Source organism: Haliaeetus albicilla, chromosome 22, assembly GCF_947461875.1.
Source record: "Haliaeetus albicilla chromosome 22, bHalAlb1.1, whole genome shotgun sequence".
NCBI lineage: Eukaryota > Metazoa > Chordata > Aves > Accipitriformes > Accipitridae > Haliaeetus > Haliaeetus albicilla.
Window position 1 is genome coordinate 4,326,499 of NC_091504.1, and position 17,146 is coordinate 4,343,644.

The window sequence follows — 17,146 nt, forward strand, 5'->3', positions numbered from 1 at the left end:
ACATCTACGACCTATGTCTTGCTTTTCCCTTTCCCTTCCTCCACTGTGTCTTTGAATTAGAGGGAGCAAAACTGCGTGCGGTATGGCTGTACCATGGATTTGAAATAGAGCATTGCAACGTGTTCTCTTTTGTCCTGTATTGCTTTTTGAAAATGTCTGGAATTTCTCTTTGCCTTTTCACCCACTGCTGACTCTTCAGCTAGTATTTTTATGAAGCAATGCCCAGTGGCTCCCAGCCTTCGTTCCTGAATGTCAGTAGCTAGGCTGGAGCCAGTACATATGTATGGAACACGTGTTTTTCTTCCTTGTGCTTGACTACATTTGTTGACGTTGAATTTCACACCTTTGTTTCTGTTTTCCTAAAGAAAGAATGCATTTGTTTTTCTGAATAGTGATAGTAATAATGGTAATAATGTCTTTTGTATAATTAGCAAATGTTGTCACCTCCCTAGTGTCTCATTTTCCAGGTTTTCTATGAACTCCCTGAAGAGCCCCAGGCCCCAGCTGAGACCTCTGTGGGACTCTGCATTTAACCTCCTCTGTTGTGAAAGCAGTGTTTTTTCTTGCTATTTTCTGTTCTGATTATTTGTCCCTGGGAGAAGCTGCTGCTGGTCTGTCTTGTGAGGGCTTAGTAGATATTCTGGTCTCCTTTATCAAATGGACAAGTAGTCCAAAGCAATTGTCCCCATCCCACTGGCATGTGTTATTCACAGCCAGGAATTCTGAAAGAGCTGTATTTGCAGTTCTTCAGTTTCAAGATATCATATGGAAGTCCAGCATTGTTTCTAAGTCATTTATCTTGTTCTCCGGAAGTGCAGTGCAATGCAAAAACGTACTATAAAGTTGGTTAAAGGATGTCCAGTCACCAAATATTCACCAGATTTTATAATACCTCTGTTACAGGTAAAGAAGTAAACAAGGGCAGTGATGAGCTTGTAAGTTGCATGTGTGGTTCTGTTTTGTGTGTTGTTTTTTTTTTTAAAAAAGTGATATTCCAAGTAGTCTGGAGAAGCAGAATATATATCTAGGCAATGCTGTAGTTGTCCTGTTTCTGGGTGTCAGTCAGGCAGTGTAAGGTGGGAGTGAATTCTCACCTAGAACCACCCAAGTTGAGGGAAACCTTCCTGTCAATTCCAGCGGACTTTGAATGAAGTCCTGCCTGAGGACACGAGAGCCGTGCTGGCTTCAGTTAAATGTGTTTTCGGCAAGTCTGAGCTGAGCTGTCAAATGGTTTCTTCACTGTGAGAGTCTGTATGAGGTCAATATTGCTGAATAATTAAGTAGTTTCCTAAGTGCTGTATGTGTCGAAAACAACCAAGTTAAGCTTCTTTGGAAAGTAGTTGTTTAGTGAGATCTCAGGGTGGGTTTGTTTTCAATACAGGTAAGTGTCTGAAGACGGAGTGAATTAGTGAAGGTGTCCTGTCCAAATTCCCCCAGAGGAAATCCTGCTCTCTCTGCTAGCATTACGTTCCTGCTAATTATGTTCCTAGGCCCTCCTCTAAAAATGGAGCAAGTAGGATGTCCTGGGAAGCAGTAGTTCTTGTTTAAAACTGTTGAGCATAATTCTCTGGATGGCCTCTCGTGCTTACCTTCTGTTTGAATAAGGCAGCTTACCTTTTATTCCTGACTCATTTTTTGGTTTTTGTTGTATAAGCCTGGACAATGTTGCGAAACACGGATGTATATTAAGTCTGACTTTTGTTCTAAAATAGAAAAGTCAAAATCAAATTTTATCAATACCAAGTTTGCAATGTTTTGAAGGTCAAGAGAAGAAAAGAAGTGTCAGAAAGTGCTGCAGTGGAAGAAACGGTGAAGAGGAGAAGAGTGGAAGTCGGAGCGGAGGCCTCATGCCCACAGTCGGGTATGGGCAGGTCAGTTGACTACAAAATAGTCTTCCGGGGCACATATCAATGTTTTTGATGTCTCTTGTACCTTCCTCATATTTCATTCCTGTGTAACCCTTTGGCCCATTTGTCTTCTTCCTTCTCTTCCATAGGTGACAGAATCTAAGCAGCATTGCCCACGTTTGGGGAAAAGTTCTCCAGTGCTTTCAGGTTCCCATGCCGTTAACTAGAGCTCTTCCTGTCTAACTCCTCTGTGTTAACGTTACCTGCAGAATCACAGCGGGATGAGAACTGGGCAGCTCCACAAAGCGGTGCACTGGCTTGCACACCTGAGGCAGGGATGACAAGGGAGGAACTGGGAACAGTTTTCTAGCTGCCTCCCAGCCTGTTCCTCTGAGTCGGCTGATGACTGCTGCCTCTGGGCTTGAGGCAGAGATCTCTGTCTGTGGCTTTCACAGAACCACTGAGGTTCTCGGGACCTTTGATATCATCGAGTGCAAGCCCTCCTGCTCAAGCAGGGTCACCCACAGCAGGTTGCCCAGGACGTGTCCCCTCAGGTTTTGAGTGGGCTACAAGGGTGGAGACGCCACAACTTCTGTAGGCAAGCGGTTGCAGTGCTCGACCACAGTTGCTGTCAGAAAGTTTTTTCTTGTGTTCAGCTTTAATTTCGTGTTTTGCAGTTTGTGCCCTTTGCCTCTTGTCCCGCCAGAAGGCGCTGCTGAGGAGAGCCCGGCTCCCTCTTCTTCATTCCCTCCCATCAGGTGTACATTGATAAGAGCCCCTGAGCCTTCTCCAGGCTGAACAGTCCCAGCTCTCCCAGCCTCTCCGCATACGAAGAGTGCTCCAGTCCCTTCATCCTCTTTGTGGCCCTTTGCTGGGCTCACCCCAGTGAGTCCCAGTCTTGTCCTGGGGAGCCTAGTCTGGACGGAGCACACAGACTGGCCTCAGCAGCCCTGAGCAGAGGGGAAATGCTCCCCCCAGGCCTTGCTTTCTCATTCAGTGCTGTCTGTAGGTACATGCATAACTTTGCATGTCTGAGCAGCCTCTCAGGCTGTTGTTGCTGGAAGCAGAGCCCGGGCCTAGGGCGGCAGGCTCTTACGGTGGCCTTCATCCCCTCTTGGCCAGGTTCTGCGAGCCCTCCCCTGGGAAGGGACGATTTGTCTCTTCTCCTCCTTTCCTGCCATGGTTGTCTTTAGCCCTCCTTCCCTCTTGCCTCTCTCTCTATCCCCAAGAGTTTCCAGTGTTTCCTTCCCCTCTGGTGTCTTCTTTAGCCACGATTGCTCGAATGGCAGGCAGAGGATGTGCCGAGGGTGTGTGGTATGGCGTCCCCTCACGTCTCATTTCTCCGCTCTGTAGTTCGATGTGTCACTTGTTCAGCTGCTGCTGCTCATTAAATATAAATCTCCATTGGCAGGAGCAGTTACAGGGTCGTGGATCTTGGACCGAGGTCCTCAAAACCCCCTAGCTATGTGAGGTTTCCCTGCCGCACGTGCACTGCCTTTGTGTCCTGACGCTCTGTCTCTCCAGGAATGTCGGTATTTGCGTGGGGAGTTTCAAGGACCTGCCTGTGGACGCGACGGCCCCTACACGCCTGACGTGTTCCTCTGGTGCTGCATCCTCTTCTTCGCCACCTTTGCCCTGTCAGGCTTCTTGAAGAAGTTTAAAACCAGCCGCTACTTTCCAACCAGAGTAAGTAGAAGATGGTGGCCAGCATCCATCTCCACACTCGTTTCCCAAAATGGCTTTCATGGAGCACTAAGCAGTATTTGCCCCGCCTTGGTCAAGCTGGGAAACGTTGGCCTTGCAGGCCAAGCTCTCCAAGAGCTTGGACGTCCCGCACTCATTTCCATGAGTGCAAAATCATCGTAGCATTTCCCACCTGCCTCGTGACCTGCCCCAGATTGAAGATGGTTTGTTTTTTTTTTTTTTTTATTTTTCCTCCTCAGGTAGTAGGAAGTCAGGTTTCCCAAAGTTTTGGGGGTTGGGGTTTTGGTTTTTTTTTCCTTACCTTCTGCGCATTATGTGCTCGAGCGGAAAGTAGATTCGAATGAGGAGCTTCCTTTTGAGGACTAAAGGATGCCTCAGTGCCTTGTTGCCATTGTAGCTGTGAGTGTAGCTGTAGTGGCAGACATCTGTTTTCTTATTTTTAATATTATTATTATTATTTTTAGGTTTTGACTTAAACCAACCCTTGTCCGCCTAATTAAGCTTTTTTTATTGTCTGACACCAGATGTCACAGGGACAAACACAGCAACAGTATCTAAGCAAGGGATCAGGCTGCATGTGCTCAGAGGGGTGGTGGGATTTGGTTAACCAGCCTAACGTTGTGGATGTCTGCAACTCTTGCATCTCACGTTACGGCCCTGTTTGCCATGCCCCTTTCACCTCTGGTTTCTTGCCCCAGGTACGGTCCACAGTGAGCGACTTTGCTGTCTTCCTCACCATCGTCATCATGGTGCTCCTTGACTTTGTGGCTGGGATCCCATCGCCGAAGCTCCAGGTCCCCCATGCGTTCAAGGTACTGGGGTGTTTTGGCACGTGGGGGTGCCACAAGGTGATGCCGGGGCAGGGCAGGGCTGAGTCTGGAGGAGATGCTGGGGGTGTGAGCATCTCCTCTTCCACCTCCAAGTGCCTTGCTTCCTCCTGGAACCGAGAAGATGGCCCCAAAACTAGATACCTACAGGAGAAGTATCTAGAGGTGCTTGCAAAGAGGACACCGGCACTGCTGAAGCCCACGGGAGAGGGGGACGTGAAGCCAGGGCTGGGAGGTGCTCTGACACAGGGAGGGAGGGGAAAATGAAAGCCAGTGGAGTGCCTGGGCTGGGAGACGATGCTGACGTGTGGGCTTTGTTGCAGCCTACCAGAGACGACCGCGGGTGGTTCATCAACCCCATAGGACCCAACCCTTGGTGGACAGTGTTGGCTGCGCTCGTCCCAGCTCTGCTCTGCACCATCTTGATATTCATGGACCAGCAGATCAGTGCCGTTATTGTGAACAGGAAGGAGCACAAGCTGAAGGTAAGGGCCTGCGAGAGATGACCCCAGCCCCAGCCCCTTCTGGGCTGCAGGTCTGGGGAGAAGCTCTTATTCCCGATGCTTTCTGAAGGCATTGGTTTGGGACAAGGCCAGGCTGCGTGGCAGGATGCTCTCCTGGATTAACGATGATGCAGGGAGCAAGTGACAGGGCAGTTCAGATGAGCAACCTTTTGGAGGAGCAAATTAATCTTGGAGCAATATAGAAGCACCTTTTTGTTTTAAAATGGCAGCAGCAGCAGGTGCGGGGAATGAATTGTTTTGATGCGCTGCCAGGGATAACTCAGAGTCACGCCTTCCTTGCAAGTGGTAGAATTTTCTTTGTGAGTGAAAAAAATGGTTTGGTGGTTTTGGGTTGTGGGGTGGTTTTTTTTTTTTTTGGAGAAGTATGTATCGCACAAGCTCCCCATATCCCTTGCATCTGAACTCCTGCCAGATTTTCATGCCAGGTGCGTGTGCAAAGCCTGCATACACCCTTATTGTTTCCATTTCTTGTTTTAAATTCTGAAGAAGCTGACTTGTGCTCGAGCAGGGTTTGAGTCTGCCTTGCGACGTTCTCCTTGCTCTTGTGCTATGGGATGCTCTGTTTCTTGTTTTCCTGCCTGCAGAAAGGATGCGGGTACCACCTGGACCTTTTTGTGGTGGCCGTGATGCTCGGGGTGTGCTCTGTGATGGGGCTGCCCTGGTTTGTGGCTGTGACCGTCCTGTCCATCACCCACGTGAATAGCCTCAAAGTAGAGTCTGACTGCTCAGCTCCAGGAGAACAACCCAAGTTTCTGGGGATACGAGAGCAGAGAGTCACTGGCTTGCTGATCTTTGTGCTCATGGGCTGCTCCGTCTTCTTCACTTCCGTGTTAAAGGTGAGAGGAAAATGCAAACCACCCAACAACCGCGAGCTTGTTGGAGGTTACAGAAAACCAGCCCCCTCTCTGCAGGCCTGAGGAGTTAGTTGTGGAGCGGAGGAGGAGGAGGTGATCCCAACCCTTGGGGCTCGACCCACGGTGGGAACCAGCCTCGGTTAGGCTTTGCAGCCCTTCAGGCCCCCGTTTGGTGTGCTCGAGGCGAGCGAGCAACGCAACTGCTTGAATTTTCGGGTGTCTTTCAGGCCTGCCCATGTTTATGGGTTACAGTTGAGCATATTCAGACCAGCACATCTGCTCTCTTTCAAACAGGCAGCCCTTTACTGGCTGCAATTTGCTGCCCAAATGCCCCGGAGCAGCCATTCCCAGGAGCTAAACACACTGAGGTCATCCCCGTGGGCTTCCTTGCACGTTCCTCCCACAAAGTAATCTCGTCTCTAGGCTAAAAGGAGGCCTGCGGCCTTTGCCTGTTGCCCCAAGAATAGGCAGAAGTGTTTTTCTGCTGCCACGGACTGCGGCATAGGGCAGCACGGGTGAAATTGCCTATTTTCCTCCAAGCTTTCTGGAAAATAGGATTATTCTGAGGAGAGGTAACTCCAAAGTTCAGCCTAAAGCACAGCCTTAGCTCACTCGTGCGCACAAAATCTTTAATGGTTAAAATCTGACCCATCTCTAAGCCTGAATGGAAGCTGGAAAGCTTCAAGCAATTTTAGGCAGTGCCTGTGGAAGAGGGTGCTAATACTGAAAATGCAATATAGAAAAAGAAACGATTGCATTCTTTTTTATTTTTTTTCCTTTCCCCCCCAGTTTATACCAATGCCTGTGCTTTATGGTGTCTTTCTCTACATGGGTGTGTCGTCGCTCAGAGGAATTCAGGTACGGACTCTTTTACAGCGTGCAGCGTGTCGGCTCCCTGGTATTTTGTCTCCGTAGCAGCAGGGAAAAAAGCAGTGGCATGGGAAAAACTTCTTGCAGAGCAAGCAATGAAAGTCTTTTGTGTAAGCAAAAGATTGGTGGAGTCACAGGAGGTATATAGGGCTGGGAGGACCAGGCAAGTTCAGCGCTCTCTGTTTCAGGGTTTAGGGCAGGTCAGTGTTTGGTTACGTGAAAGCGGGGGAATTCAGTGCAAAGGGAAGGCAGTTTCTACCACTGGTGGAAATCCTCGCTTGGGGGATTCAGTGGGCCGAGAAATGCTACTAATGGAATGGCATGGAATAGTTGCCGTTTGGTGGGCAGCTCTCGGGGGCAAGCCGGTTGATAGATGGAGCGAAGGGAAAATGGGTGCTGCTCCCAGGAGGAACGCGGTGGGATCCAGGATTTCTGACAGCAAGCGAGATGCTGCAAACTGCCTCCCCGTCTCGAGAGGGCCAGAACCTTGCCGCAGTCCCAAGGTGGCAACCTCTCCCTTTTGTTTTGCAGTTCTTTGATCGCTTGAAGCTGTTTTGGATGCCGGCGAAACACCAGCCGGATTTCATCTACCTGCGGCACGTGCCCTTGCGAAAGGTGCATTTGTTCACGGTGATCCAGCTGACCTGCCTCGTCCTGCTCTGGACCATCAAGGTGTCCCGTGCCGCCATCATCTTTCCCATGATGGTAAGAGCTGCCGCCGCTCGGCAGCGGGGTGTTTGCAGCGTTGGAGTGAGAGGTGGCATCGTCTCTGAGCTCACCGCATCTTCCCTCTTACTCGCGAAGGTTTTGGCTCTCGTCTTTGTCCGGAAAGCGATGGATTTCTGCTTCTCAAAGCGAGAGCTCAGCTTTCTGGATGACCTTATGCCAGAAAGGAAGAAGAAGTTGGACGATGCCAGAAATGAAGCTGGAGAAGAAGAAGAGGTAAGGCTTGCTGGGTCCTCGGGGCTGGACATCTCCGTCGGGCTGTGAGATTGCCTGTTTCTCTTTCAGCTTGTCTGGAAACGTTGGGGGAAGATCAGCACTCAGTCGAAATAGATCCCAATAGGCTGGGTCCCACGTTGTAACCTTTGTTTCCTCAAGTAGCAGTGAGCTGAACACTTGAATACAGGTGTAATTTTTAAAACGAGTCGTTTTTCACAAAGGTCATTATCATTATGATGATTATTATTAGATGCTGCTGCTGCTGCTGGCAAGATTTGCTCATAATCGTGTTTTGAACACACAATCCCCCTGCCCCGAAATCTTTGGAGTGAACGGTTTCTCCCCTGCTGCACTAATACCTATAGCTGCCAAGGGGCAGAAGGGGAGGGCAGACTGCTAAGTTTGTGCTGGGCATTCAGCTTATCTCCACTTTGACCAAAGACAGAGAACGTGATTTGTCCCTTTTTTACATCAGGAGTCCAGGAGGGCGGTGGAAGCTGCTGCTGCTGCAAGTTCAGTTCAGCTGAACGTGGGGAAGACGAGCGACGTGGATATCCCAAAGCAAGGCAGTGACAGGTAAAGCCCCAGCAAGCGCCAGGACCCCCGGCAAGATTAGCTTGAAGGTGTTTGGCAGAGTTTTCTCCACTTGCCTCTTGGTGGGGCATTCCACAGAAACCAGCAGGCAGCTTGGTGGGAAAATCAAATTCGGGGGCAGGGCTGCAGGAGGTGATCGCAGGGCAAGCCACCCCAAGCAGAGCGGCTGCAGCACTCGCGTTTGATCCCCAAACCTTGCATCATCAGTGCCTTTACGGTAGCTGGAGATCCTCATACTTACACATGCGGAGTTGCAGGCGTGATCTGTACCAGCAGTGGCTTAGGAACCCGGACCGGGGCTAGACCCCAGCAAGAGCCTTTGCACAGAGCTGTTGCTCTGCAGCTCCCCGGCTTGCCTCCCAAAACTCCTCATCCAGCAAAACCTCCCACACTTATGCGGAGCTTTGATTCTCGGGGCTCCGCTGTTCCTCTTGCTGATGCTAATGCCCTTGGTGGCATCAGTTCCCATAATCACGGATTGCTATGTGAAATACTTATTGCAGGACTGATCCTTCTGAGATTATTATCCTGGATGAAATGTCACAAACGACCGTACGGAAGGCTCTCACTTTGAAGACAGAAACCCTTTGAATCCAGGGAGGAAGAAGGTAAAGGATTGCACGTGAACGTGTCCGTGCTCCTCTGCAAGCGACGGCACACGGCTACGCTTCTCCCACGCTTTGGCCGGCAAGGCTGAGCAAACGGCCTGTCCCTGGGAACAGGCAGTGAGGACCGTGGCACGCAAACCAGCTCCTCTCTGCTGGGGTGGTCCCCCGAACAGGGCTGAATCAGCAGCAGCTGGCAGGTCTTCCACTGGTGATGCTCTCCCTCTTTTTCTCTTCCCTTCGCCTTTCCCCGCTCCCGCTTTTCACGTTTAGGAATCTTGACTTTGAAGGAGAGGAGTGAGAGCGTGACTTGGGGATGTGCCAACGCAGACAGAGGGAGAAAGCGCTTTGTTTCAGTTGGAGGATTCCCATTAAAGCCATGCAGATGTTTTCAGTTCTCCTTGGTGTGCTTCAGGCATTCAGTATCTCTAGACCAGCAAGCTGAGGTGAACATCACAGTCAATGGGAGTTTGGTGGTGTTAAGTCTGTGTGCGTACGTGCGTGTGGGGGTGTGGGTTTGTAGTGGTAGAGGGACTGCTACTGCTTTATCATTCAGTGCTCTTCTTTTAATACCTAATTCCTCCTCTTTTTTTTTCTCTCTTTTTTCCAAATGTAAACTGGGAATGTCCAAAATCATTTTCTGTTATGTTTGATGCATTCTCCACTTTCTTCTTCATCATGACCGGGTTTTTGGTCTGGTTTGGGGTCCTGGCTTTAATTCACTCTTATGTCTCGTACTGGTGCGAGAGGGATGCCCTCTGTGGCAGGGCAGCATAGAGAGCGTCCGAGCAGTTGGCCTAAGGTGAAAGAAAAGCATTTGCCCCCAGTTTTACCTCTCTTGGTTGGTTTGTTTTTTGTTGGATTTTTTTTTTTTGCTTTGGCTCTGCCATCAGCCTGGGAGCTGCAAAATGCAGAACTGCCACCTTCTTGTCCCCTGGCTGTAAACTGCGTCTAAGGGAGCACTTCAGGTATTTGATTTTGAATACACCGTATGGTCACAGGAGTGGCCGGATGAGACCTGGGGCTCTGTGTCCCTGGGCTGCCCCCTCTGTTGTTCCTCCACTTTCCTTCTCTATTGGGTCTGTCTGAGTTGGAGTTCCTTTACCCCACAGCAGCCCTCGTGGTGCTGTGCTCTGTACTGGTAGCTAGAAAGCTGTTGATAACACAGCAGTGTTTTGGCCATGGCTGAGCAGTGCTGGCACAGCATCAGGGCTGTCTCTCTACCATTCCCCCCCTCCCCAGTAGGCTGGGGGTGGGCAAGCTCTTGGGAGGCGACGTAGCCAGGAAGAAGGCATACAGGCAGCAAGAAGAGGCATCTAGGTAGCAAGTAAATCTTAGGTCCCTTCAGATGCTGGGGACCCTGCGTTCATGCAGCATTGGGCAGACCCCAGATGGATTTTCCCTTGGCACACTGTACAGATCCTGCCTGTGGAGAAGTTCCTCCTTTTTGGTCATTCACGGTGTCATACAACTTTTCTTAGAAGAAAACATCTCTCTGCGTAAAGGATGTTCACGCGCGGACTTCTTGCTGCACTTTAGATAACGGCAGGGCCGCGCAGGTGGCGTAATCGCTGGTACCAAGCAGGAGCTGCCTGGAGGCTCCTCTGTCACAGTCAACCAGCTCCGTTTATCCTGCGGCCAAGGGGCATGTGTAGGGACACAGCCTGAAGGCCACGCTGTAGGTACAGCGCAGCACAGACCTGCACCCGCTCAGGTTAACTGTTAGGTGGATCCCTAACTCCTGGAGGTACAGTGATCTCCCAGTCAGGATCTCTGCACCAGGCTGTTAAACTGCACGGTAACTCGGGAAGCAGAGAAGGTCCAGATCTGGAGGGCATGGTTAAGCACAGGGCCTCACGTTGAACCTCCTGTGAGCTCGTCCTGTGCTTACAGGGTTCTCAAGCCTCTCGGGCATCTCCCAGACTGGCCGGTTCCTCCCAGCTCCCTCGTTCCTGCCTTCCCCTGCCTGCCTGCCTGCCCCACTTTGGCCCCTGCAGCAGCACTCAGCTGAGCACCCTCCGTTGCTCCTGGGGAAAGAGCGTCCTCCTTGCTCTCCGTGGCGTTCCCCCAGCACACGGTGCTGCAGCAAGGACAAGGCAGTCAGAGACAGACACAGCCTGTTGAGCAGAGCGTCCTGCACGCAGTGCTTCCGATAGAGCAGCTCAGGAGCAAGGAGGTGAGCTGGGTGTGCTGCCTCTTACAAAGAGCATTTTACATCGGCGACCTTCCCCGCTGGACCCTCTGCAGCCTCTCTTTTTCCTGGCGTTGTAGGTGTTAGGTTGTGTGGTTAAAGGTTCATCTCCACAAACACAGAGGAGGACAAAGGAGCAATGGCAGGCAGGGGAACCCCGGTGACCTAGGCAGAGGCAAGGGAGCACCCTGCTGTGGCTTTTGCCAGGGCTGTCGCAGGAGAGGGGTCGCCCACATTGCCTGGGTATGAGGCTCACCAGACAAGTATTGGCTCTCCCTTGCTCAGCTCACAGACTCACGGGGGAATGCGCTTCTGTGGCCATGCCCTGGGTCTGAAGCCCGGCCGTAGACAAAAAACTGGCTCAAACTGTGAAGGTTACCAGGCAAGACGTGACTGGGTGCACGTGTGTGGCAAGGTCTGTGTGTGTGAATGTCTGAAACTGAATTCTGAGCTGTCAAGCAGAAGCCTGCTTCTTGCTACACGCAGCCAGCGTGTCCCGAATCCTACAGTTACTAAAGAGCTAGGAGCCAGAAGCCTTAATTCGGAGGCTGATCAGGCATCGTACTGCTCACATAGACAACTTAGATTGGGAAAACTGGGGGCGTGGGGTTCCAGAAAGAAGAGGTGGTGGCAAAAAGAAGGGTTCCCAGAAAGAAGAAGGGATCTTGAAGAGAAGAAAGGGACCCAGGAAGGAAAAGGTGAAGATCCTGGCTGGAGGAAGTATCCTGGAAGTGGCGGAAGATCTTGGAGACCAGAGAGCCGCGTGGAGACAAGTGCCAGGGGATGCCCAGGGACCTTGACCAGCACCCTGCGAAACTGGTAACGGCGAGCAGCTGCACAGCAGGAACCAAGGTGACGTTCTGCCTGACCTTCCCGGGCCTGCAGTAGCCTCCCTGCTGGGATAGGGGAGTCGGATCAAGCAACTGCAGGATTCAATAGGAATGCATTGCACGAAGGTAAAGAGGACACGGCAGTGGATTGGAAATGCTGGTTGGTTTAATGGTAAAACTGGAATTCTTCTGTGAACTGTGCATTCCTTTTAATATGGACTTAATTTAAAATAGCTGCTTTGAAGTTGTTCTGACTTCACCTTAATCGACACCTGCAATCTTCATCATCTTATCTTCTCCAACAGCGAAACCACCCCCTGCCCCTCCCCATCCCCTGCAAAAAAAACCCCAAACCAACCCAGGAAAAGAAAGACTTCAAGGGCAAGCTAGGCAGCAAAGTTGTGCGAGATTGGTCAAGCTGCTCAAAGTTTGCAGAGAGATTGGAGCTTGCAATTCAGATGTACGTCGCTCAGCGTGGGGAGGGTAGTACGCACCTTTCACTGGAGTCAGAGGGAAGAACGGGGAGAAGGGAGCTGTCGGGGGATGCAGCGAGTCTACGGAATTCCTGACAGTTCGAGAACAGCGCGACCTTGAGCAGCTTGTAGTAGATCCTTGAAGAGTCTGGAAAGATCCGAGAAGACCAGTACAAAAACAAGATAGTGATAAGAAGAACCGTCCTAACGACCTCACCAATCATGAATTGTTAGTTACTAACCAAACCAATCATATACTAACACATACTCTAAAGAAGGGTATAAAAAGCTGTGTTAGAACAATACAGTAGCCATTTTGCATGATCTATTACTTGTCGTGTCCGTCTCTACTGCGACAAATGGTGACCCTGATGCGTCTGAGCGAACAGATCATTTAAAGGTGATCAATCCAGCACTAGCAAGAAGTCTACCGGCGGCAACGAGAGCTGCGAAAGAGTATACCGGCAGCGAGACAAGCTGCGGAGGCGGAGCCCGGTGAAGCTGACAGCAGTGGAATCTGCCTGGTCCGGACCTGAGCCTAGACACCTAATAAGGTGAGCCACCGGGGACAAAACTGTTAGAATGGGGCAGGAATTAACAAAAGAAAAGGAGACGATTTTGTCTACCTGGAAAGCCCTATTAAAAAGAAAAGGGGTTAAAACCCCAGAACAAAGCCTGAAAAGGATTTTAATATGGTGTAAGATGCAAGGCTTTCAAGCCACAACAGTTACTGCATTCAGTGTGGGTGCATGGCAAGCAGTGGGATGGAAAATGTTTGGTAAGATCTCTAAAGGATAGAAAGAGCTGTGTAAGTTGGCGATTGTATGGCGTCTATTACGCGAGACCCTGAAGGAATGGAAAGCAGAATGTGATGCGAAAGATCAGCAAAAGAAAGATGAGGACTCAGAAAATATTAGCAATGAAAAAGTTTCTGCTCAAGTAACAGCTGCAGCCAATGCTGCAGTCTCAGCAGTTGTGGGCAGAAAACCCCTCACGGGCAAAATCAGATCATACCCTTATTCACCTCCTCCTCCTCCGCCATTAATTACTTTACCGGGCGATGAGGGGCCCTCCTCACCTACTGGTGCGGCAGCAGAAGGGGTGACTCCATCAGCCCCCCCCCGCCCCCCCAAGGAGAAAAATGTGGCAATTAACACCGAGCCGGAAAGTGTGGGCCGTACTGAAATTGAGGGCCGAAAGGACAGTGAGAGTCAACCTGAATGTGAGGGCCGAACGGAAAGTGAGAGCCAAAATGAAACTGAGGCAGAAAAATCTCTAATTGACGCTCTGCGATCTCTGCAGCTCGCAGATAAAACCATACCGAAAGAACCCCTGCCATGCACTCTCCCTCCATCCACAATAACTGTAGTCCCGAGATCCCCTGATCAATCCTGGGAGGGAGTTAGAAGATATGCTGCCGACTCTGGCAACTGGGATCTCGTAGAACGCCTCAGCCCGTGCTCTCTAACACCAGCATTTCTAAAGCCTCTAGATAAAGCAGCAGAGGCTCCTGTTACATTTCCTGTTTTCAGAGCTGCTGCAGGCACAGACCGGCACGATGAGCACAATCCAATCGGCTGGAGAGTAGTGCAGGATTTGCAGAATAAAGTACAAAAATTTGGAATCAATTCTCCTGAGGTGATGCAACTTATTCGTATAATCAGCACAGATCTGCTGTGTCCAGATGACATTATGCATCTGTCACAAGTGCTGTTTCAGCCCATACAATTGCAAGCATTTCAATCTACTTGGAGGCAGATGGCACGCACAGCAGCACAGCATAATTTACGACTGCTACAGGGTGACCCGAGATTAGGCCTTGGAGAGGATGCTTTGCTTGGTGAAGGGCCGTATAGTAACCCTCAGCTGCAGGCTACATGGCCTCCGATTGTTCTTGAACAGGCACAAAATATAGGCCTTATGGCATTAAAGCGAACCATGGACATGGCAGCTCCGAAGCAAAAATATGCCGCTATCCGCCAAGGCCCCAGAGAACCCTTTTTACAGCTTGTAGAAAAAATATCTGCCGCCCTGGAAAAACAGGTAGAAGATGAGGTCTTAAGGCAAATGCTATGCAAACGGTTGGCAAGAGATAATGCTAATGAGGACTGTCAAAAGATCATACAGGCTTTACCAGGAGATCCTTCTGTTCCCGACATGGTAGCTGCATGTTCGAAAGTTGGGACACTGGAACACAGGGCGGCTGTCCTCTCGGCAGCGCATGTGGCCGCCCTAGCTAATGCTATGAAAAATTCTGGAAAGTGCTTTGGGTGTGGCAGTGAAGGGCACATCGATGTAACTTCTCCACACAAAACATCATCAGGTAAACAACCGGTGCACCGCTCACCGGAGATTATTTGCAAGAAATGCGGAAAATTAGGACATTTTGCAAAACAATGTCGTTCCAAATTTCATGCTAATGGGCAGCCGCTACAGGGAAACCGCAAAACGAGCGCGAGAGGGCGCGTGAGGACAAGTCCCCTCCCGACAGCCGGTCACCTCCCCTCTGTGAACAACTGTCAGCCCCAACAGCTGGCTCAGCAGGGCTGGATGTTTCCACCGCCGACGCAGTAACTCTAGTCACGAACGACATCGTTAGGGTGCCTTTTAGTGCAAGGGGTCCTATCGGACGAGGACTGAGTGCATTGCTATTGGGAAGATCAAGTAGCACGTTAAATGGAATAATTGTACGTGTGGGAGTTGTTGATGCTGATTTTACAGGTCAAATTTGCGTGATGGTTTCGACCCCCTACCCACCAGTAACAATCCCTAAAGGTACTCGTATTGCTCAACTTGTTCCTTTTTCGAGTTCTAGTTCAAAAGCAGAACAGTGACTGCGATGCGATGGAGGCTTCAGCTCCACAGGACCCCCTCAGTTCTGCTCGTCTCAGACTGTCTCATCATCCTGACCACACATGATGTGCACGCTGTTGAATCACGGAAGATCTCCGACTACAGTAAGGCTTGCAGGGCTCCTGGACACCGGAGCCGATGTGACTGTTATTGCCGATTATCTGTGGCCGTCCACCTGGCCCACAGAGGAGGCTGGTATGGGAGCAGTGGGGCTGGGAGGCTCTGCGCGAGCAAAGACGGCAGACACGCCAGTTCTGATTACCAATCCTGAGGGACAACAAGCAGTTATTAAACCATATGTGATGGCAGCTCCCCTCAATTTATGGGGGAGGGATTGCTTGTCGCAGTGGGGGGTGAGGATTACCATGGATTTTTAACGAGGGCCACTGTGCTGCAGGGTGTTAGACAACCCACGCTTGTTTTAACCTGGTTAACAAATAACCCTGTGTGGGTGGATCAGTGGCCCCTGCCAATTGAAAAATTAAAGGCCCTGCAAGAATTGGTAGCAGAACAACTAGCTGCCGGACACACTGAATCATCTCACAGTCCATGGAATACTCCAGTGTTTGTGATAAAAAAGAAATCGGGTAAATGGCGATTTTTGCATGACCTGTGGCAAGTCAATGCTGTCATGGCCACGATGGGGGCTCTGCAACCAGGCATGCCTTCACTTGCCATGATCCCTCAAGATTGGGAAATCATTCTCATGGACCTTAAGGGTTGTTTTTTTTTACAATTCCATTAGCTCCCCAAGATAAAGAAAAATTTGCATTTTCTGTGCCTTCTATCAATCATGCAGAACCAGCAAAAAGATATCAATGGAGAGTTCTGCCGCAGGGCATGAAAAATTCACCAACCATTTGTCAATGGTTTGTTGCACAAGCTCTGTCACCTGTAAGGGAAAAATTCCCTACTAGTTATTGTTATCACTATATGGATGACATTCTGTTAGCATCAGACAACAAGGAGCAGTTGAATGACATGAAAAATCTGGCCATGAATTCGCTACAACAATATGGGTTAGTTATTGCCCCTGAAAAAGTGCAAAAAATAGCACCCTGGAAATATTTGGGAATGACAATTACAAGCAAGCAGATTGTGCACCAACCTGTGAAACTTAACCTTGCGGTTAAGACACTCAATGATGTACAGAAATTAATGGGATCCTTGAACTGGATCAGGCCCTATCTTGGACTGACCAATTCGCAGTTACAACCTTTATTGGACTTATTAAAACATTCCAATGATCCAACAGAACCCAGAATATTAAATAAGGAAGCGTTAAATGTAATTCACACGGTGGAACAATGTATATACAAGAAATTTGTTTCTCGAATTGATCTGTCTCAATTGGTACAATTCTTTGTACTAATTGACAAAACTGTGCCATTTGGTGCCTTGGTGCAGTGGAATTTGGAGTGGGACGACCCATTACGTATTTTAGAATGGAAGTTTTTGTCATTCCGGCCACGAAAAACTGCTTCTGGCTTGTTTGAACTTATTGCTGATGTAATCATAAAAACCAGAAAACGATGTGTAGAACTAATAGGACGTGATCCAGCTACGATTGTTTTACCTGTTCAAAACTGGTATTTTGAATGGTGTCTGGCAAACAATTACGAGCTGCAAGTGGCCATGGCGGGTTTTCAACGGCAGATCTCGTATCATCTACCGTCACACCTGCTACTGAAATTTGCTCAAGAAATACCATTTGGTCAGAAATATTTAAGCCAGCCAGAACCTGTGAAAGGCCCCACTGTCTTTACAGATGGTTCTGGAAAAAACAGGTAAAGCAGCAGTAGTCTGGTGTGAAAACAACAACTGGAACAGCAAAGTAGTATATCAAAATGGTTCTCCACAAGTAGTAGAGCTGCGTGCACATGGCACGTTGAAGCGGCTGCTTCAAAAAAACAAAAACAAAAAGGGGGAATGATTGGGGAGCCACCACAGGCATGTTTAGATAAAGCAGTTTATGTTCTTAACTCTCTCCGTTATGGGGATAATTCTTCCCTACCTCCTCTTTCTCAACACT

At 49.7% G+C, this 17,146-nt stretch overlaps 1 protein-coding gene and 1 long non-coding RNA gene across 3 annotated transcripts in view; both read left to right on the forward strand.

The window, feature by feature from the left end:
• Nucleotides 1-902: 902 nt before the first annotated feature.
• Nucleotides 903-17,146, forward strand: part of LOC138690401 (uncharacterized) — a 71,638-nt gene continuing 55,394 nt past the window's right edge. The window contains exons 1-2 of one of the 2 annotated variants that reach the window (XR_011329246.1): nucleotides 903-935; nucleotides 1,762-1,871. This is a non-coding gene — a long non-coding RNA (uncharacterized lncRNA). Of the gene's footprint in view, nucleotides 936-1,655; nucleotides 1,872-17,146 lie in introns of those variants that run through there. The other variant, XR_011329245.1, reaches the window with a different exon arrangement.
• On the forward strand, nucleotides 2,783-7,633 carry LOC138690368 (electroneutral sodium bicarbonate exchanger 1-like). The gene is made up of 7 exons (XM_069809312.1): nucleotides 2,783-3,533; nucleotides 4,250-4,363; nucleotides 4,702-4,863; nucleotides 5,487-5,738; nucleotides 6,546-6,614; nucleotides 7,158-7,331; nucleotides 7,431-7,633. The coding sequence occupies exons 2-7, from the start codon at nucleotides 4,298-4,300 to the stop codon at nucleotides 7,614-7,616; spliced, it is 909 nt and encodes a 302-aa protein (XP_069665413.1). The 5' UTR covers nucleotides 2,783-3,533; nucleotides 4,250-4,297; the 3' UTR covers nucleotides 7,617-7,633.

What these genes read in the sequence shown, in the direction of transcription:
- LOC138690368 (XM_069809312.1), top strand. Translation starts at nt 4,298, where the DNA reads ATGGTGCTCCTTGACTTTGTGGCTGGGATCCCATCGCCGAAGCTCCAG. An exon ending in GGAAGGAGCACAAGCTGAAG is followed by an intron (nt 4,864 to 5,486) that starts GTAAGGGCCTGC and finishes TCCTGCCTGCAG; the next exon opens with AAAGGATGCGGGTACCACCT. An exon ending in TCTTCACTTCCGTGTTAAAG is followed by an intron (nt 5,739 to 6,545) that starts GTGAGAGGAAAA and finishes TTTCCCCCCCAG; the next exon opens with TTTATACCAATGCCTGTGCT.